Source organism: Spea bombifrons, chromosome 2 (genome assembly GCF_027358695.1).
Source record: "Spea bombifrons isolate aSpeBom1 chromosome 2, aSpeBom1.2.pri, whole genome shotgun sequence".
NCBI classification, from domain to species: Eukaryota; Metazoa; Chordata; class Amphibia; order Anura; family Pelobatidae; genus Spea; species Spea bombifrons.
This window is the reverse complement of record NC_071088.1, coordinates 24674800-24696859: the sequence shown is the minus strand read 5'-3', so window position 1 is coordinate 24696859 and position 22060 is coordinate 24674800. Positions and strand designations below refer to the sequence as shown.

Here is a 22060-nt window from a genome sequence, read left to right as displayed (position 1 = left end):
ACAGCAATCAGTGTTTTTGGGTAGGAGTCTGTTAGCATGGCACATCTTGAGGTATCTTTGTCTCATTCTTTAACATCACAAGAACCTGGCATTTTAACAGGAGTGTGTAGTCTTTTTATATCCACCGTAATGTTACAGCAATTAGGGCTGGCACGGAAAAGCCACCAGGGACTACAGCAAAAGGGAAGATGATAGAGAAGATTGAATACTTACAATAATTTAACATACAAACAAAATACCACGGCAGCCACTTAATAAACATAACACATGTTAATAAACAGTCTGAATAGCAGGACTGAATATAACTGTTCACCACAGTGCGTATGTATCAATTGGTATGAAAAGATACATTTGAAGTACACACAGCGTTGAATAAATGTTTGGGTCACGTGACTTAGAACTTTCACAATGAAGAATAGGGAGGCGCTTATAGCATTAGTCTTCATCACATGAGCGAGAGAAAAAAATGTCCACAATATAGTGTCGTTCCGGCCATGGCAAGCTGCGATGATCCTCAGGCGCCATCCGCGAAAAGTACAGAGAAGATACCGGAGCAGGAGGCAACGGAAGGTGCGGCGGACGCTCAGCTTCACGAACAGGATAGAGACGGATTCTCTGACATCAGTGACTCAGAGCTGTTGGCGGTACCGGAGGAAGCTATGATTGGCAGCGGAGGTAAACGGCATCTCAGGGAGGGGGCGTGCCTAGCTTCGTACAATGGTGCCTTACGGCTCTCTTGCACATGCGCGAAGCATCTGTGCGTAAAAGCAGGTTAATTGTTAGTTTTTTGGGGAGGTCGTTGCTCTTATTTTTCACATTACGTACACCGAATTGATGCCCATCCGTAATATTATACGAAGCATTTTGTGTTAACTATAGGCATATCCCGCTCCAGCTCCAGCGGATTTTGCCTCCCATGGTGCTTAGCAGCGTTAATGCTAAAGGTTATTTAACAACAGCCATTGCAAACCTGTTAATTATTGTGTTTTCTCCAGCACGAGAAGAATTATCCCATGTGTTATATGCTTAGACTGTAAGCTCTGCACGGCAGATACCTTATTTGCTATTCCTTTGTATTCAAAGCTAATGTACCCCAATCGAAAGCTCTGTAGTTTACATATTATATTACAGGGCTTATTGAACCTCCCCTTTATAAGACAGTAAAGAGCTAAGTAAATCTGAGCTCAATAAATAAAAATACTTAAGTGCTTCTGCACCTGCCATTTGTTAACATACAAATATACCATCAGAGGGGCACAAAATCACAGAAATGCTTTAAAAAAAATCATAATTCAGGATATTAAAAATAAAAATGAATGATCTGTAATGCCCTTTGCAAACACAATGTGATAAGGAAGCCTTTGAAACAACAGAAGGGATCATTCTTAATCCAAAAGTGTACTTACAGTGCAGGATGAATTATACATGAATGAGCCACCCATGATATTGGAGTCGCTTCACACCATGCTATTGCACCCTTAGTTGAATAATTTAAAAATGCTGATTTTCTTTCGATGAAGCCGTGACCTGATCTGGAGAAATGTGGAAGACGCTGTGAATATAATTATCCAATCCTTTCATCTGCTGCTTTCTCTTACTTTGCACTGTATTCTATCACTTCTATCATCAATGCACTTATTATTAAACTAAGGGTGTAATATATTGTAAGTGACTCCAATATTGGGGGGACTTTCCATGTATAATTAATATATTCGGATATATATATTTTTTAAAACAAAAGTATGTGTTTCCCCCCCTACAGCACTCTCCACTATGCTTCAAAGTTCCAAATATATAATATATTTGGAACTTTAAAGCATAGTGGAGAGTGCTGTATGGGGGAAACATTTCAGATAGAGCAAGTATACTTATGGATTTGTTGATGATCTATTGGTGTACACACATCCTACACTTCTTTTGGTATTTTCTGTTATTATCATTTGTTAACATGGTAGATCCTCTGCATACCTCCCAACACTTCAAAATGTGAAAGAGGGATACTTTTGTTAAAAAAATCTCGTGCAACTCACCGAAACAAGCAATTGCACTTTACAGAGTCACGCTGGCATCGCCACTTAAAACACGCTTCGTTTTTGTCAGCACAGTCATGCATATTAAAAATAACCAACACATTGAATTGAATTCCCATGAGTCTCAGCCAGACATACTACTTCCATGATGCTGGCTGAGCATCATGGGAAGTGCAGCAACAGTAAAGCTGCAGTTAATTCCCATGATTCTCAGCCAGCCAGGTGTCGACCATAATGCTTGCTGAGCATCATTGGAAGAGTAGTCCACAGCACCAGAGATTTTTATAATTAAAAAAGGCTAATGTTAGCCTCCCTTCCAGGACCCTTTCACACTGCCCATAAACACACAGATACACATACACTGCCTTTACACACACATATACACTGCCCTTACACACACCTGCCCATAAACACACATATACACATACACTGCCTTTACACACACACATATACACGTACACTGCCCTTACACACACACATATACACTGCCCTTACACACACATATACATGTACACTGCCCTCACACACACATATACACGTACAATGCCCTCACACACACAGATACATGGCAGCATTCCCAGAAAATGTCGACAAGGTTCAAAGTGGGTACTCGTGTTAAGCCAATGGTGCTGCAAGGGCAAACTGCCCGGAAAAAAATCAAGGACAAGGTGCAAAAGACTACATTCGGTGCTACAGAATATGATGGTGATTAATAATATCTTTAATAATCTTAACCAAAAAACAAGTTATAATAGAGAGGTGCAGAGATACGGAAAGGAATAATAATTTTTTTTCAAGGTTTCTCTGGACCTCAAGTAACATTTGCTGGGAGACTGTTACACAGATCCATCACTCTTCTGTAATGTAAACCCCCCTTTCAAAATTAAGACTTTTATTACAACAACTAAAAGTGCAAATCTCAGAGATCCTGTGGACTTTAGCTTTCTTCTGCTAGAAGACTGTTCTACATATCCACCACCCCTTAGTAAAGTAAATCTTCTTTACATTAAGTAAGACTTTATCAGATTAAATAAAAGTACAAATCTTAGGGATCCTGTAGACGTCAAGCTTCTTCTGCTAGGAGGCTGTTCCATATAGCCACCACCCCCTCAGTAAAGTAAATCTTACATTAAGTGGGATTTTAATACATTAAATAAAAGTACATATCTCAGGTGTTCTGTGCACCTCAAGCTTCTTCTGCCGGGAAAGAGAGAGAGAAATAGAATCTTCATGTACTAAATATTTTAATAACACATCAAAAGGTTTTATATTTGTAATGTGTAATGGTGGTAAGCAAATGGTTGAGAATGGTTCTCCAGTAATATAGTAAACATTTTGTAAATTGTTGTCTGTATCCAAGCTGGGAGTTTGGTTGTGATATACCAGTGAAGAAACACCAGCTTTTATATGTCATGATGAAGACCCTAATTACCGTAATTCAACATTATTTTGAATCGTTCCGCATCTTCAACCACTGTTAACACCAATTATTATTTATACTTATTAAATTGGGCCCAAGGTGGTCAGGCTGTTTATATTAGAGATTTATATAAATTTTTCTTGTAACTCATTTTTTTTCTTTAATTGAAGGTTATGACCCATTTGCAGAGAAGATGGTGCAGCCAAAAGAAGTAGCTGATGCCCAGGTTAAAATGTATGCATCATTCCTTTATATTGCAATCATAACCACTTTGATAACTGAAAAGTGCATGCATATAATCATATGTATCAGCACATATAAACAGGACTTTTCCATTGGTCACCATAGACCAATTGGTCAAAAATAAAAGTGCATGACTGTCCACTTGGTCCATATGATGCAGTTGCCCACAGAGTGGTATAATATTGTAGCAGTATGTTAAGTATTTAATATTTTGGAGTCTGTTAACAAATCAGTGAGTCAACATACCATTTGGCCTTCTATTGATGCACATGCTGTGACTCCAGTTAAGGTATTCTCTAAAGTTTTGGAATTTGTATGGTTTGCACCTGTTCTCCCATTTGCTTCTCATGTTGGTTAATGTGTAATTTGCTGCCCATGTGACCAGAACCTAGAGATGCAGTCACATACAGTTATTGTTCCTAACCAATTCCCAACTTTGCATTTTTTTAAGTGATGATAGTCCAGGTACCTCATCAGAGGTACACCAGAAGGAGAAAAGAGGAATCACACAGTCTTTCATAGACATTACACAAAGAAAGAGGAAGCAGTTACCCCAAACTCCCCTGGAGAAGTACCACATGAAGTATTTGTGGGTGACTAACCTTTGCTCCCAGACATGGTGTGAACAGCAGATGGTGTATGAGTTTGAGCTTCCGGCGTTCCTGCAGCCAGAGAAAAGTGCAGTAATGAATGCAGGATCAAGTATACACTTAGCCAGAGGTGAGAGCATCCAGTTTATTGCCTTAATTGACTTTTTGTACGGCTGCAGAAATGTCAGCAAGTTCTACAAGCCAGTTTCTCATTAAACGTTAAGACTGCCAGCATTCAGGGTCATTTTTTACATTGGTACGAGGTGTGTTTTAATAGGAGATGGATCAAATTATCAGCTACAAGGAAAGCTTAGGTTTCACATCTATACATTAACATTAAATAAATCTTTTGACGTCAGCGGGAATCAGGCTACAAAATGTAAATTACCGCTAAGGTACTTAGCTTCTCATCCCTTTTCTGTGTCACAGTGAATACAAATACTATAGGCTCCACTGACACTTTGTCAAAGTATTCCTATGTTTGCAAGTGGGTTGGATATTTCAGTTCTCTACGTTCACCATGCATTATCAAGGATTTATATTCTTGAAGGAGAAGATCGAAGAGGTTGACTCTTCAAATTACATAGTAAAGTCAGTGAATCAAAATGCTGAAGGCTCGTAAATCACCCAAAGTAGTGAAAATAATTCAGTTTTAACTAATTCTACTGATGAATTAAGTGAATATTAGATGCATACCAATTCTGAGGATGTGAAAACATCAGTTTCTATTTTTACTACAAATATTTCTAAGCAGAATTTTCATATATTGATAGTACCTTACATGTGTCCCTCTTTGGGACTCAGATCTTCTTCTCCCTCTTTCTTACCCTCAGGTCACAGTGTACTAGAATCCCAAAATGTTTGGTTGATATGGGTGTATGACAGCGTTCTAAAGCCTTTAATATGTATAGTTCTCGTACTATGTTCATGTAAATCATCTGTGATAAAGTGAGACAAAATGTCTGTACGTTTTTTTATGATCTGTGCTGTTAAATGTATAATCACTTTCAGAGCTGGAGGTTCATGATGTTGTGTCAGTGACGACTCAGACACGAGAAGATTCATGGGCAGTAAAGTTTCTTAACATCTTATCGATGATCCCAGTTTTGCAATCAGGTAGGTTCATATTGCATATAGGTTTTCTTACAGTAGCATTCACAAAGGCATACTAAGGTTACATACTGGGGAGCTAGGTGAACCAAGTGAAGTTCATGTTTTTATTTATTAGGGTTTTCTTTCTAAATAACCCATACTTCTGTGTTTATTAATTGTTTTTGCTCATATTAAACCTAAGGCATCTTCCATCTCTGTGTTTGACGTTAGGTGGTCTTATAAGAGAGTTTCCAGTTTTTGGAGAGCAAGATGGTGTATTTTTGGTGGGAGTTATAGATGAGCTGGGATATTCGCCCAAAGGAGAGCTGGAACTGAGAGAACTGAAAACACGAGGAAGCCCAACATTGCCAAAAGCCGCCCAGAAGAGAAGCCATGAGTTCCAGGTGAAATTATAAATTGAGACATTTGTGTATATTTTTTAGTTTTAGATTTAAAATAAAATGTTTGATATTACAAAAATATATTGGCCTGTAAATTAGAGTGTTTAATAGTGTCTGTGCCAGTAATGGCTAAAGTAATTAAAGAACCTGACCAACTGAACCTATTCCAAAAGGCCAGAATATTAAAGATGGATGTGGGGGGGGGGGGAAGAAGCACTTCTGCACTTCTTTTTATCTGAAAATCTGAATTATTCTGGCTTCTTGGAGTACATCTGATAAGGGGTGGAGCCATGGCACCCCAAGGGTACAACCTCTCCCCTGTTCCTTTAGTCAGCGGAGAGGGTGTAGGGGGGGTTCCGGCCCTTTTGCAGAAGCACTCTTGAGAGGCTTGGTTAATGGAGATGATACCAATGAAAGAAGACAGAAGAACAAGAAGAGGCAAGAGGAAAAGGAGACAGGGACACTGAAGTGGTCGGCCGAGAAGGTAGGGAGACAATGAGAGAGAGTGAGAGCGTGAGAGAACATGAGAGAGTAAGAGAATGAGTGATGACTTTTGTTTCAGAATGAAAAAAGCATTTCGAATTTCGTCTCAACCAGAAGCCAGGAAACAAAATTTGTTGCATGAAAAGGAATGGTCCAAAAAAAGGAACCAAAAATTGTCCAAATTTATTTTTGGTCAATTTTTTGTGCCTTTTAACTGTCAAAATCTGAACCCACACGAATCTCATTCTAGAATTCCTTGCAAATTCGGTTACCCTCAGCCGCTTAGTCATTTGTGTTTTACTTAGGAGGGTCCCAGCTGTCAAACAGAATTTTTGAATATACTGTATTTGCCCGAATATAGGCCGCACTTTTTTTTAAACATTTAAAGCGGGGGTGCGACCTATGATCGACGTTTAGCAAAGGGATGCGCAATTCGTATCACCTGACACCCGGGACATGCAGTTCCGGGCGGGTGTTTTTTTTTCCCATTTAGCCTTGCAGTGTGCAAGCAGCAGGGTTAGGATTCAGATCCCCTGCAGCGCTGCAACTCTCCGGACCTCTGCGCGATGCGCGTAGACAACCTCCGCAGCTGGCACTTCCGCAGGGGCTTCTATGGTGAAGCACCGGCTTTACATAACCTTCTGGTGCTCCACCATAGAAGCCCCAGCGGGAGGGGCATAGCAGGGGGGGCAGAGTGGCATATCAGGGGAGCAGAGGGGAATATCTATAAGGTAAGGTGCTTTATGGATTAAGGGGGGACCTTAAAATGGCTTAAAATACATGTAATCCTGTGTTTTAGGTAATATACTGTTTTACCATTCCACTAATGTGTAGTTTTTCTTTAAAAATAATTTTTTCTTTAAAATAGCACCAAACTTTTAGGGTGCAGCCTATATTCAAGCCAATACGGTATATAGGTCACACTAACAGGGTTGCAATGAATAGTATCACTGCTCAAATTAAAAGCAGATATGTCACGTTTTCCCTAAATTCTACATTTTACAGTTTGTTACATTAATTAAACCTTTTGAATGAAGTTCATATACAAGTTTATATTTCCAAAAGCAATTTTACTGATTCACAAAAACACACAAGCTACAGTTAGTTTTGATAAATGAATTTAGCTTTGATAAAAGCTGTGATGGTGACAGTGCCCCTTAATACTAATATTGCCACTCTGCCTCTCATCACACCGTTTCCTAAAATGATAGGGTGGACTAATCGGCCTAGATACAATTTCGGTTTTATTCCATATCAGTCTGAGGCATTTATCGTAAACTTTGCAACATGTTGTCAGCCTGCCCACATATTATGTACTGTATGAAATAAAAGCCATTATTAAAACAAATGACAGTGTGAGCATGCATCCCTTAGATATTGGTCCTTATTTCAAATAAATGCGTAAAATAGTATTGGAACAGTAAGCTAAATATACGTTTAGTCTACCAAGCCCACTGTCCCTGGTTTCCTTTGTAATATCTCAGCTGCCTTCTCTAAAATGCCTATTTACTAATGAATGGTATAATACTTTTATTTGTGCAAATAGGGAATTAATGCAAGACGTGCTGTTAAATGCTGTATATACATGTCAAGTCACGACAGCTTCAATTTATGATGATGTTAAGGACTGAGTATCTTAGATTTAAACTATTCTGTACATGACTATGACTCTCTACATATATGTTACCATCACAAATTTATATTCCACAAAAACATAAACATAAAACATAGTCCTATTGTTTGTGTAGTAGATTACTACACTATTAGATTAACACACATACATGTCACAGTTAACACACATACATGTCACATGCCTGCATCCCTACTGATACAATTACCTATAATAGATTGGAGGAACTTAATCTGGATTTGGATTGTATTGTGTATTATATTGTGCCCTGAAGATGGGACAGTACACCAGAATGGTGGTTTATAATATGGACATAGCTATAGACATATGTGATATACCAACATAGAACATCATGTAGTGTCATATAAACTTTTGAAACCCCAGAGGCCTGGTGATGATTGATGGGGTGTTTAAACTTGCATTGAGCCCACAGAGGATTGGTTCCATCATCATATGCTTGTTTCTCTTCTTTTAGGTGTCCTTGTACAAGCTGCTCTTTGATGGCATGGTGAGCGGAGGACTACAACCAGATCTGTTTATTCAACACTTGCATTTGATGCCGGGTCAAGAATTAGGAGTCCAGGTGAAAGAGCATGCCAACAGAGTTGGCATTACTGTGTCTACCTTCATGGAACTTGCAGAGCTCACTTGCTTAAACCTTCAATTTTCTGACCTGCCCATGATTGACAGTTTGAAAGTTGAGTATTGCTATCAGGAGAACGGAGCCATGTTGGGATGTGAAGTATTACATTTTAACAGAGAAACAGTTCTGGAACGCTTGAAGTATTACATGGAATTCTGGAAGGGACTAAGGGAAACTCAGGGAGTGGACATCGAAGAAGCCTGGAAGTGCAGAATGTGTAGCTTTGCCAACATCTGTGAATGGAGGACAAGTAAATCAACTGTGAAAAAGAGACCTAGATGAAGTCAAAACCTTATACTAAGAGCAGACACCATCATTCAACTGCTTTCTCATCTGGTGCTCTTTTGTATGGCTTTTTCACTTTTTTTTTTTTAAAACTATTTCATGTTGACACAATATTACCTATTGTAACATGTCATCCATTTTATAAGCATTATTTCAAACACAAACTTTGCTGTTGCCCCTGGTTGATGCTTGGTTACCTTTCATAGGGTAGGGCAGGTATCCCATTTACTGTTTCTATGAAAGTACTTGCTTCAATTACAAACTGAACGTTTAATGCGTACCTTTTCAATTGGATTATTCATGTTAGAAATCAGGCTAAATAACTTTATGCAGATGTCTTACTATGAACATCTCAATTGTTAGATATTTGAAAAAACAATTATGGATGTATATATCGTTAGCTGGCCTGTACAACAAAAAATGCCTGGTCACTTGTAACATTGTAGTGTCGATACCTTTTTATGTCTTTCTCATATTAATGTTTTATTACTGTCTCCCTCTCTACTTTAGCCAAAAATAATACTGGAATACCTCTGATCATATGTTTCATATGTTTACCTCTTGTTTTGTGTGACCAGCAAAAAAATATATTTTATCTTGACATTTAAGTTGTTCTTTTAGATTTGAAAATATTTCCCATTTTTTTTCACATTTTTGTTTTATGCTTTAGGATTTATGTCCTTCAAACACAGTGTATATTGTTTTTCCAATGACAGCTGCACTTTAAACCTTGTCATATCTAGAACAGTAGTCAATAAGGTGTGGGTGTGTATATATATATATATATATATATAAAATATATATAAAATATATATATATATATATATATATATATATATATATATATATATATATAAAAAGTTGTCAATATATAACTTTTTATTGTAAGTTATGGTTTCTTCTGAAATCTTGTTTGGTTGATATATATGAAGTATTTTGGAATCTATAATGTTAGCTTTGACCAGTCAGTAGAGCCCTGCGCAGGGCTGTTTTTTTAATCCCTCACCTGGTGAATTTCTGAACATAACTGACCGCTGTCGCAACATATGTGTCCAATCCCGCCTGCTCCCGTAACATATGTGTCCAATCCCGCCCGCTCCCGCAACATATGTGTCCAATCCTGCCTAACAGCTCCCGCTCACAACACCCCAAAAACCACCCACGCCCGTAAATTCTTTTTGATGCAGTCCTCTACCACTCAGTATCAGGTGAAGCAGTGGTGTTCAACTACAGACCTCGAGGGAAGAAAAGAGGCCTGGAGATTTGTGTATCCTTGCATGGAAACAGGAAAGTTAATGAATTTATAGTTGAGCTGCATGTCCCAAAGGTGATCCATTACACCATTTTACGTGTCCCTGCCTGAAAACATGTTATTTAATGAATTGGAACCTTATTTTTAAAATTTCCATCGGTTTGCAGGCAGCATCATGAACTTTTTTTATAGCTACATGAATTAGTTTGCAGAGCCAGACAAATTTATGTTCTAACAAGCCATTTAAAACACTGAACGTGCATTGTATTGCTGTTGATCACAATGATACACTTTTCTATTCTAACTAAACCTGTAGGTGGGCAACTTTAGTCTAATCATGATAATGTCATCTGCCAACTCGGTGAGAAAAAAGTGCATGTTCAGTGATTTACGTCACTGTGTTGTTCACTTTCGTTCTATCCTTTTCACTAGAAGTGAAAGTGAAAGTGAAAGTGAAATAGCTAGAAATAAGAGGCTACAGACCAAGCATAAAATGGCTTCTATGGAGTTTACACTGTTATTTGGCTTGTCTGTGCTGATCTGTGGTAAGTGTATCACATCTTTCTTATCTGCTGTCCCCTGTTATTATATATATAGTCTTAACTGACCACCTACAATATGCTGTCATAATTATAGCAGCCTTCCTGCAGTGAATGTGATCACACTGGTTTGTGTGATCTCTGTACTCCTCTACTGTGTGTGTATCTGCATAAGTTGAACTAAAGTTTCATGCTGAAAAGTAACCATTGCATTTGTATTGTATTGTAGCTAATAAATATTTGGTAGCAAGGTTTTACCTTCTTTTTTCCTTTTACTCTAATTAAAAATCCTGTCCAGTCCTGCCCGCAACCCGCATGGGTAGGCTCCGGGTAGCCGGAGCCCGGAAGTTCCCAGGTATGCACACGCCAGAACAGCCTCTGCCACACCGACACCCAAACATACACCAGGGCAGGCTCTGCCACACCAACACCCACATCCGAACGGGCTTAGCTACAATAATAAAAAAAAAATATTTTCCACACTGTTGTTGCCCCCTTTCTTGTTTTTGCCCCCTTGTGTTTCGCCCCCAGGCAGCACTATGTGTATTTATGCCCCCAGCCTGCCCCTCACTTTAGTATTGATTTATGTCATGGCCCTAGCTACCCCCTTGTGTACTGATGCCACCAGCCCCCCATTGTGTATTTGTGCCCTCCAGCCAGCACCCCAATGTATATTTACCCACCAGACAGCAGAAGATTTCTGTTTCCACTGTGCTCAAGTTTTATACTCATCCCAGTCAGCTCCAGTGCTGGCTGAGCAAGAGTTTGGGGAAGAGGGGGAGCTTGGAAAATACGATTATATGTTTATTAAAGAAAATAAAATGGCTCCATTGTTTTTGTAACAGGATTCCAGGCCAGTAAGGATGCCTCTCAAAGGAAAAGTGGAAGAATTCCCTGTTCGACTGGAAGCACCAGACAGACTGATCACTTGGTAGCAGACAATATACCTCATGTGATGAAAGACAAGTCCTGGCTAGTGCTATCAGCATCTGACGAAGAGCACAATGATTTGGAAGGTGTCAAATTTATTCTCAAAGGTGAGAAACTGTCTTGCGAAGACTGAAAGAAAATAGATATTAAAATATAAGAGGCTCTGATGAATGTGAATGTGTGTTTATATATATTTTATAGTGGCCATTATCATCGTTAATAAAAGAAAAACTGTCATCTTAAAAAGTAAAGTGTGACTGATTGTTTCATTTATGTGTGCTGCACACTAATTTGTGCGTTACTAAAATTACTTTCCATTTCGCTAAACAAACTGCTAATCATAATTTAACAGCTGTTCACTGCTTAGTGTGTGTGTGTGAGTATTATTGATTTCCCCCAGGGACGTATTTACCTTTGGTGCTCCCATATTACTAGGGCAGCACTGGTCACCCTCTATGCACACGCTAGGTGACCACATTGATCATCTTTACCAGGACACATATATGTTTTTCATATTAATGACAGCACAGGTGAAGTGCTGCCCTGCAGTATGGGGGATATATAGACTCATGGAAGGGAACCAATTAGTCAGATATACAGTGATCAGCCATAACATTACGACTACTGACAGGTGAAGTGAATAACACTGATAATCTTCTTATCTTGGCACCTGTGAGTGGGTGGGATATATTAGGCAACAAGTGAACATTTCGTCCTCAAGGATGATCTGTTTGAAGCAGGAAAAATCTGAGCAACTTTGGCAAGGGCTGAATTGTGATGGTTAGACAATCGGGTCAGAGCATCTCTAACACTGCAGCTCTTGTGGGGTGTGTGGCTACCAATCAAAGTGGTCCATGGAAGGAAAGACGGTGAACCAGCAAACACGGTCAAGGGTGACCGAGGCTCATTGATGCACGTAGGTAGCCAAAGCTGGCCTGTGTGGTCAAACCCAAAAGACAAGCTACTGTAGCTCAAAGAAAGTTGTGGGAACACACAGTGCATTACAGTTTGTTGCGTATGGGGCTGCGTAGCCGCAGACCAGTCAGGGTACCCATTTTGACACCTGTACACTGCCGAAAGTGCCTACAATGGGCACGTGAGCATAAGAACTGGACCACAAAGCAATGGCAGAAGGTGTCCTTGTCTCATGAATCACATTTCCTTTTACATCACGTGGATTACGGGGTGCGTAATTTTTTATTATTATTTTTAAATTTAGACATTAACACAGCAGTTGTTCAGATGTTTTTGCTTCATTTATGCTGATTTGATTAAATTGCATAAATTCTTACATTATTTTAGAACATTTTTGCAACACATTTTAAACATCTTAAATGTAACTTTTGTATTTTGTACTGAAACCCCCCCCAAAATAATACTAATAATAATTGTTTTTTTTTGTTTTAACCATATATTTTAAAAGCAGTATGTATTAAAAGCTCCCTCACTTAATTAAGAAATTAATTAAGAAATTATAAAAAGTCAAATCTTTATGAAGAGCAGTATAATATAGTGTATAATACTCAGTGAAGTGACATCAGCAACAAGAAACTTGACATCATCTGGGCATAAAAACAGCCTATATGTTGTCTTATTTCTCACCAGCTTCATATCTTTGGGTTCAGGAAGAGAGAGGCAAACTGCATCTTGCGAAACAATGTAAGGAACAGATGTAACAGGAACAGGTTAAAATCTGCTGTTTGAAATATCTTTAAAACTTCTGGAATGTTTATTAACATTGTGCACATTAACTAGATGTACTACATAACTACAGCCAACAGGTGGCATCATGAGACCATAAACCAAATATCTCACTTGTTGAAAGCAAAACAGGAAAGTAGTACCATAAAAAAAGATAATGATCTAGAGTCAATTAAATGTTAAAAAAAGACTTTACCTAAAACAAATGCTACTGTTTCACAGCCCTCATTGCCCTCATGTTAAAGGTAATTATTATTATGGATTCGAGGGAAATATAGCTGGGCTTGCACGCTTTAAAAGCAACTTCTACATATGCTACAAGTAAAGCATTGTTTGTTAATCTGTAGAATAAAAATGTTTTACAATGTATGCTGTAGCACATGTATCTCATAATGACGGCCCATTGTGCCATTTTTCCACATCCAACCAGTGCACATCTAATATGATCGAAGAAAAACTTTAGAATATTAGAATTCATAGTAGCCACAGCAGAAGCTCATTACAGCCAATGTAGTAAAAACAGTGGTGTGATTACTTTTATGATTTATTCCACCTTTGTATTTCTCTCTAAATGAATTATGTGCATTGCTAAAAGGACTAACATTTTACCATTTTACAAAACGTCATGTTTTTCTGTGCCAAATTGAATTACATGGAATGTCTTTCTTCACAGACTCATCACTAAATCCTGTCCGGTTTTTGAAGAATGACGCAGATAGGCTTATCTGCACGATTACTTTAAATTTCACTGATAACATTCAGATTATCTGGCCCAGTCTTCAGAACGATGAAAATACAAATCAATGGTTTTCAGCTGTGATTAGACATCCAGATGGCAATTTTCAGGTGACAATATATATGAGTGAGGTTACCGAGAGAGCATCAGTGGAAGAGCATAAATTGCAACAACACAAATTCCTGGACGCTGATACACATCATGTTACAGGTGAAAGAAAATAAAAAGGGGTATTATCGGCTTTAATTGCTACCAATGTTTGTTTTGATGTTCGATCCCAGGATTGCGAGACACTGATGAACATAAAACCAGATATAGGTGTATACTCGCTAAAGCTAGAGTTCACAGGAGTGTTGCGGTTTCAACTCAGGGAATGCACTATGAAGGGTCGACCCAGTGAGTTTTTGCTGCAAGGAGCACTAGCTGGGCCCAGTATAATACATTTTACAGTTCATGATGGGAAATCTCACCAATTTAATTATACATTATACAGGACAAATCAAGCTAGTCATCCTACCATCTCCTGCTTCAGTGAATAAACCCCAATTGATGGTCTATTACCAAAACTTGTGAGAAATATACACCTGTGAGATTTCCCATTAACGGATGGATACGTGTTTAATAATGAAGCTATCTAGCACAACATATATAGAATTTGAAATGCTGGTTTCCCTGGTTTGAAAGCTTGAAGACATTAGTTATAAGCCTTCTTCTAATAGTTCCTCCCAAACACTTGATAATGAGCATAATTTCTGGAACCTAAGATGTAACAATATGACAAATTTTGATCTATCCTACAGCTGTTTATATATTAAGTACCAATACTCCTCTTATCCAGTCAACACTAAAGAAAGATGTTCTTTTGGATTGTTCCTTCTCGTTGGACCACCAAGTCGATGTCACAGTAACTTGGTTATTCCAGGGGAAAGGGCGGAAAAAGATAAAACTACTGACTTATAATGGAGCCAGAAAAACGATCCAATATCATAGTGAACATGTGACGGTGCATGAAGAAGATTTACTAAACGGGAATGCTTCCATTTTATTAAGAGACGTTGCACTAGAAAACCAAGGAGTTTACACATGCTCTGTATCTGCAGCCGGTCTATATGGGGACCAAAATGTTCACCTTGAAATCTGGGGTATGTATCGCTGTGCCTTGCCTTACCATACACGTTCTCGCTCAGTGTTTATAAACCCAAAACAGTTTCTTCCAAGTTCTCCTGATATCAATTGAGTGTTAATAATTATTATTACAGTCTATAAAAACAGACATAGTAATAATAATTTCCCAAATAACATTTTCCACATGGGGGAAAAAGACTAAAAGGAATGTATAAGTCTATATTTTAGGTCTAGATGTAGTGTATGATCTTTTGTTTGGTCGTGCTCACCAGGAAATAGAATAGCATTTTCCCATCGGGTGCTCTGGATATAAGCACCCACAGCATGAGAATTTTTTTTTGTAGCTGAATTGTTGAGGTTGTGAGTACAATTTTGCTATCAAACACCAATCATATTGCTATTTTGGTGATTTCTAAGGTTTAAGAGTTATTTCATAAAAAATTCAATAAAAAAAACATACAGTATTCTGAAGTCCCTCCAACTTACCAATCTTTATCCACATTTCAAAGCAGTATTTGAGGCAGATGATAAATATGTCTTTGTAATTTTTCTCTTTTTCTAGAGAGTCCAGTCGTCAGTTTAAATGTGGAATCATTATTACTCGAAGAAGGCCAAGAGGAGAAAATCCTATGTTCTGCGTCTCATTACTATCCACTAGATGTAAACATTGAATGGCTGCAGGAAGATCAGGATAAATTACTTGTGCCTAGCATAGTGCAAAATACCTTCTTCAGTGGCCACATATACAACTCCGATGGCACCTATAGTCTTATCGGCTTCTTCATGTTCCGAGCTTCTCTGCAGGATAACGGCATCACCTTTACTTGCCGTGTGGAGCACCCAAGCCTGGCATCACCTATAAGGAGACGTGTTCAAATTACTGTCATAGGTACAATATCCCTTATTCTTGTGGTCTTACTCTATGTAAAGTTATAATGTGTTTAATAAGTATGTGGTATTGTGCCTGTCAGATGACTCGCAGTACAACATTTAAACCGAAGTCATAATTTGACAAAGTGGGGCCCTCATAAGCCCACTATTCTTGCCAGGAACTTTGTGAGCTTGCCATCCAGCTTTATGGCACTTTCATACAGACAACATAATACATTAGAGCTTTATAAATAAAATATTATTATTATTATTATTGAGTCATAAATGACAAAATAGGTCACTTAACCATACCAGATTTTTTGTTTTCCTATTAACTGCACTGAAATTTAGGACTAAATTCAGTGATTTAAATCAGGGCAAAAATACAAAAAACAATTAGTTATTGCTGAACAATTTACATATGCCAAATGTACCTCATAATCACAGCCCAGACCACACTAATTTCACTTCTAAAACATATCATAGGAGCACATCTAATCTATTAGTGCAGTTTCTTGCCACAGCTGAACCTCACTATAGCCAATTAGGTGGCTTACATACATACATACATACATACATACATACATACATTCATACATACATACATACATTCATTATATACTTTATACAATAACAGAGGAAGAAATAATAGAATTGTGTTTTGTGTCAGACATCCCATTGGCTATCTCATCTCCACCATAAACGGGTGGGATTTTATTTCCGGCAAGCTCAGTTCTGTTGGTTCTTTGAAGGTGCATCACGTGACTAATTAATGCATCCAATTTCTTTCTAAATAGGGGATAACTCTAAATTAACTATATATATATATATATATATATATATATATATATATATATATATATATATATATATATATATATATATATATATATATATATAAAGATGCTGGTCCAGCAGTTACCTGACATATACTGTTGTGCTGAAAACAAGGTTGTGGTTTGGCTAACTTTACTTATCTCTGCCTACAGAATCTAAAAGATGGCGCTTGGAAGAATGGTTGATTTTGACTGTGGTTATTCTGTCCCTGATACTTTTTGTCACTTTTGTCCATATTTGGAGAGGTAAAAAGTCCATGTTCAATAAAAAGTAAATAAAGTAGAAACATATAATTTCATGTTAGATAAGAACCATTTGGCACATCTAGTGTGCCCATTTTTCCTGATGCAAAGACTCATACTTTAATCAGTCAATGCTCTTGTCTTAGAGTCAGGATCCCATGCATGTTTCAATCCCTCACTGTGTTAGTTTCTACCACTTCTGCTTGTAGACTATTCCATTTATTTACTATGTTTCTGAGTTGGATAATGAATTACAACTCCCATGATCATCCACTCTAGCTAACAGAGAAGTATGGGAATTCTAATGTATCAACAGCAAAAAAGTTATGAAAGATGTCATCCTTTTGACTATCTTCCCATTTTCCAATAAGACTAGATTTCCAATTGAAGAACAAATATTTGCCTGGAGATCCATATTCCCAGAGTGAGAATTTATCAAAAACATAATTAGTTTTACCCTATAGTGATGTATGCCTTGTCATATTTGTATATAAGGACACCTATAATCTGTCCCTACTTTTTGTTATTAATTTGATGTGTTTTGTTTGATAATTACCATAGAGGCATAGTTCAAATCAAAATTAATAGCTATGAAAAATTGGACAGAAATCTTGGATAGCAACAAAAACTTGGGGTACTTTGACCTTAGTGGCGGGCTAAAAAATATTTGACCGTATAGTATGGCGGAATCCCTAATATTTCTGTTTTAGTGTTTTTTGAATGGTATTTGCTGGGTATGTGCTGAAGTCTTGCTATGTTTTAATGATAGAGTGTTGCCATAGAAACTGAAGGAGTTCTTTAAAGGTTTTTGTGGTGTTTTAACTGATTATACTTTTAGGGGAAAGAATAAAATGACAGACTTGCTAAGGTTTCTTTGCTTAAAATACTAGGGAGCACAATATGTTGTCTAAGTAGATCATTACCTTGGAAATCATACTTTCTTTCGCAATATCTTAGAAATACAATAAGTATTACTCTGTGTGTGACATACGAGAACGCTATATTCTTGACTTATCTAACATTTGCTTGTTTTCTGCAGGAAGACTCTCAAACAAGGTGAGGGTTTCTTTCATATTTAGACTTTAACTATCAGTTCCTAATTCCTATGGGGGTCCAGATTGGGGGCCCTCATTTTTGCATTTCAACACTTAATTCATTAGCGATTGATAGTTTCCAACTGAAGAAGCTGATTTAACACTTTTGCCATTGTATTGTTATAAACACTAAAAAAACGTATATAATGGTGTGATTAATATAATGGACATTTACTAAACAACAATGTTTATATATAGCAGGGGTATAAGTACAAGATAAAAAAAATTCACAATTTCCATGAATATTCTTCCCCATTTATATAAACCCCCACTATTGTCAAATCATGCATGAAAAACCTGTATATTGTAAGTTAAATTGCATTTCTCTTTTGTTTCTATTTAGAAAAAGCCATATTAAGAAAATATTATGATTGGTAAGTTATACTTGTGGTCAGGTTAGGAGGGCTGGTTTAGAGGGGTTTAAGTATACTTACCACACGTTCAGGCAAGGCCTTTTCTTAACTATTTGTAGTTGGATTTGGTGGGTTTCTGTTATCTCTGTGATATTTACAAAATGTTATGTATATATAACACTTAGAAGCCTAGGCCAGATTATGTCTATAACCAGGAGTGCTTACCCTCTATGATGGTAGGGCTCGATTTGCATGTGCAAATTAATTACTTTGTATTGAGAGCACCTTGGATGGTCAAGACCCGTTGGTTAGGGCCGCCATTCATTACCCCCAACATTTCGGGTGTCATGGTTAGGGACAGGACCACTCCGTTCCCAGGTATGTAATTTCTGCATGCAAGAGGCACAGAAGGTAAGGGTCACACTTGAACCACCTGGCAACAATGCTTCTGCTTTTTCTATTGTAAGCGGATGTTATATGAGTGAGGGGCAGGACCTCTGACCCTGCCTCAGGTGCCAAGAGCCCTAGTTACAGCTTTGCACCTACCTTTAACAACTTACAATGTATTGAAGAAGACCACTGGGATATGACTTCATATTGCTGTGCTCAGCTTCATGTCATGGAGTAGCCATGTAGGAAGCTGCATTTATGTGCTGCATTTATGTGCTGTGAAAACAGAAACCTTGCCATAGGACCTGATACCCGTAGATAAGAGATGCCACAGGTATTTATTTAGGAATGGTAGCCCCAGGAAGCCAGGTCAGGTACACAGACAGGTAGTCAGCTGATGCCATGTTCGGCAGGTAGTGAGACAGAGCCAAGGTCGGTACACAGACCAGTCGGGATAGCCAGGTCAGCAAAATTGCAAAGCAGAGAGTAGTCAGACAGTCCATGAATCAAAACACAGCTTCAGGATACAGAATTGCATGATCACACTCTGGTACGTCAGTAAAATAGTTACAGGTTTTTAAATCCAGCACAGAGCCTGCCCTGCCCCATGTTGCATGTCACAACTGTGCCCCCATAAGCGCATCACAACAGCTCCAGCAGCCAAATCAGGAGCCCATCATGACAGCCATTGGGTAGGAACCTTCTGCATGGAGACCTTGCTCCGGCTAACTGCAGCTTGGCTGCCAGTAGCACGTCTCTGATGTGTAACATCTGTGGGCTGGTCAATGGAGACCATGATCATTCCTGCCCAAAAAAGCAGAACGGGACAACTGGTCTAGGGCCCTTGGAGGATGAAGGAGAAAAAGCGTACATAAAGCACTACAGTGAACAGCTGTCCATGTATACTCATACATACCAACAGTAAATTTTGCTATTTAAAATCCAATGCAACAATTCCAGGGATTATAAACTATTGCTGTAGGAATAATGAATGATGAGCTTAATTCAATAAAGAAATAAAATTCAATAAATACATTTTTTTTTAATACTTCCTCTTTTGCGATGTATGCTGGTGCAAGGATATTTATTGTTTTTCCCATTAATGACAATAACAAATTGTGCTACATACAAGAATGCTACCCTAATTCCAATCTATTATTTATAAAATTAAATATACTTTATTATCAGAATGACAGATGTCTTTATAGAGTACAAATATATTGTCCATTTTGAGAATTACATCATTGTGAAGAAATATGAAGCATGACTGTTCAGGTCTTTACATATTTACCAAAAGCTACTACACAATAGCTAATAGCAAAAAAAACAACAACATCAACAACAAAAAATAAAAGTATGAAAAGTTGCAGTGTAAATATCTTCTGAATAACTATCGCTCCCGCTAGCAAGAAAAGATTTACTCTTTTTAAAAAAAGAACTGGAAATGGCAAGAGGCCTTATTATATCGTTATAAAACATATTTGCTCCAACACAGAATTTCTGTATAGATTGTTTTAAGATGATTTAAGAAAAGAATGTAGGCCTGAGGATAATGGCAAAATAATAATCTCATTCAAGAGCATCTCGGGGTTACTGGATTACAGTTGTAAAGATCATAGAGGGAAATAAATACAATTATAATTGGCAAGATATAAAGATTTTTTATTAATTCTTTCTCTTTCAGGAAGCCTGTGTGAAGAGTACTACATTGACCCTCTGTAGCACCTCTGGTTCCTACAGGCTTTTTCAAGTTGTTGGAAAACTGCGGGCAGGAATCAATTTTCATTAACCTGTGAGAATAGAGAAAACCTGTACTTGTGAGTGTACCTAGACATCAGGACATGCTTTCGCAAACTGGTTCAATATATTTTAGAAATTCAGACCCATGGGGTCACTTACCTCGGTACCAGAAGGAGATCCCTGAACTAGTGTTATGGACAGAGACATTTGCCACAATCAAGAGGCCACATTGCACACAGAGAATAATTAAACTTATGTTCAACGCAGTAGGCATGTACAGTGGAAGAGGTTTGTATAAAACCGAACTGAAAACCTTGTTTTCTGATTGTGTTTAGTAAATTACCATTTTAAAGGTAAAACTAACTTGACTTGATGTTTGTTGCACTTCTATTGTGAAGAGGATCCTTTATGGTGGAACCAGAGTTGTACCATAAACCTATGGTGTTATAACCATAAAAGACTAGAAGAACCCACCATAAGACTTACCGCATCACTGACAGACACATGGCTTGATGGAAATTTATGTTTGGCCTGAAAAGCTGATATTTTTCATGCATGTTCAATTGAATAGATGTGTGTTAGTGTTCTCAGCAAGAATACGTTTTATTGTGTGAAATTAAGTAATTGACATATATATTAATTACTGTAGCAATGATTCTTTGAGTTTTGAATTTGAGATATATAAAGTGCTATCTTCACATTCATGGATGTAATTCTAATTTATGTTTAGCTGGAAACTCTTAATCTTTGTGAGCAAGAGATAAGGATGAGTCCTAGGGAATGGTAAATCATAATTTTCAGCATTATCTATCATTTTAATACAAATATTATAAAATTCATATTCATCTCTGTGAGCTTCAAGCTTAATTATAAAGTATGTAAAGTTTGTAGTGAAAGTAAGGTAGTGAGATGAAACAAGTAATAAGGAAAATGTTTTTAAATCCATACGAACAAACAATCCAAGGGTGTGCCCGACAGTCTTATGACCACAGCGTCCAATAGAATGATCAAATCAGTGCAATTTTTGAATTCTTATATGATGAAACAGCCACAAAGACACGGAACAAGCAACCAATTGGACATAAAATAGGTCATTTATTGTGAATTCTGCAAAGACACATTTAAGCAACAAAATATACATTTGTGAACTTCAGATTTCATTCTATACAGGACTAGACCATAGCAATAAATTAAATGTACACTATTTACAGACAGAGGTCACTGAAGACTTACAGAAAGCACCGCCTATCTAAAAATTATATAAATAATGGTGTTGATTTCCACTTCATTTATCCCCATATAGTTAAAAATTATCTTCATAATCTAAACGTAGAATTTGATTCTGTTTATCTTTTGCATTTTCTAGTGCTACATTTAGGTAGAAATTATATATCTGCATGCTACTTTATATACACAAGTTTCTTCATGTTTCTA

At 37.5% G+C, this 22060-nt stretch overlaps 2 protein-coding genes across 2 annotated transcripts; both read left to right on the top strand.

The window, feature by feature from the left end:
• The first annotated feature begins 466 nt into the window (after positions 1-466).
• Positions 467-9120, top strand: EXO5 (exonuclease 5). Its single transcript, XM_053456826.1, has 6 exons — positions 467-675; positions 3621-3684; positions 4145-4413; positions 5295-5399; positions 5607-5779; positions 8365-9120. The coding sequence occupies exons 1-6, from the start codon at positions 495-497 to the stop codon at positions 8812-8814; spliced, it is 1242 nt and encodes a 413-aa protein (XP_053312801.1). The 5' UTR covers positions 467-494; the 3' UTR covers positions 8815-9120.
• Positions 9121-10412: 1292 nt separating this feature from the next.
• LOC128473611 (tapasin-related protein-like) lies at positions 10413-20675 on the top strand. Its single transcript, XM_053455861.1, has 8 exons — positions 10413-10614; positions 11454-11645; positions 13913-14185; positions 14776-15117; positions 15663-15989; positions 16960-17052; positions 18089-18105; positions 20571-20675. Exons 1-8 carry the CDS (start codon positions 10413-10415, stop codon positions 20673-20675), a joined length of 1551 nt encoding a protein of 516 aa, XP_053311836.1.
• Positions 20676-22060: the final 1385 nt, after the last annotated feature.

Bases quoted from the DNA above. Each gene is read 5' to 3' on its own strand.
- LOC128473611 (XM_053455861.1), top strand. From the start codon at position 10,413: ATGTCATCTGCCAACTCGGTGAGAAAAAAGTGCATGTTCAGTGATTTA. The intron at 10,615-11,453 runs GTAAGTGTATCA...TTTTTGTAACAG, and splicing joins CTTGTCTGTGCTGATCTGTG to GATTCCAGGCCAGTAAGGAT. The intron at 14,186-14,775 runs GTGAAAGAAAAT...TCTATCCTACAG, and splicing joins TGATACACATCATGTTACAG to CTGTTTATATATTAAGTACC.
- EXO5 (XM_053456826.1), top strand. From the start codon at position 495: ATGGCAAGCTGCGATGATCCTCAGGCGCCATCCGCGAAAAGTACAGAG. The intron at 4,414-5,294 runs GTGAGAGCATCC...AATCACTTTCAG, and splicing joins AAGTATACACTTAGCCAGAG to AGCTGGAGGTTCATGATGTT. The intron at 5,780-8,364 runs GTGAAATTATAA...CTCTTCTTTTAG, and splicing joins AGAGAAGCCATGAGTTCCAG to GTGTCCTTGTACAAGCTGCT.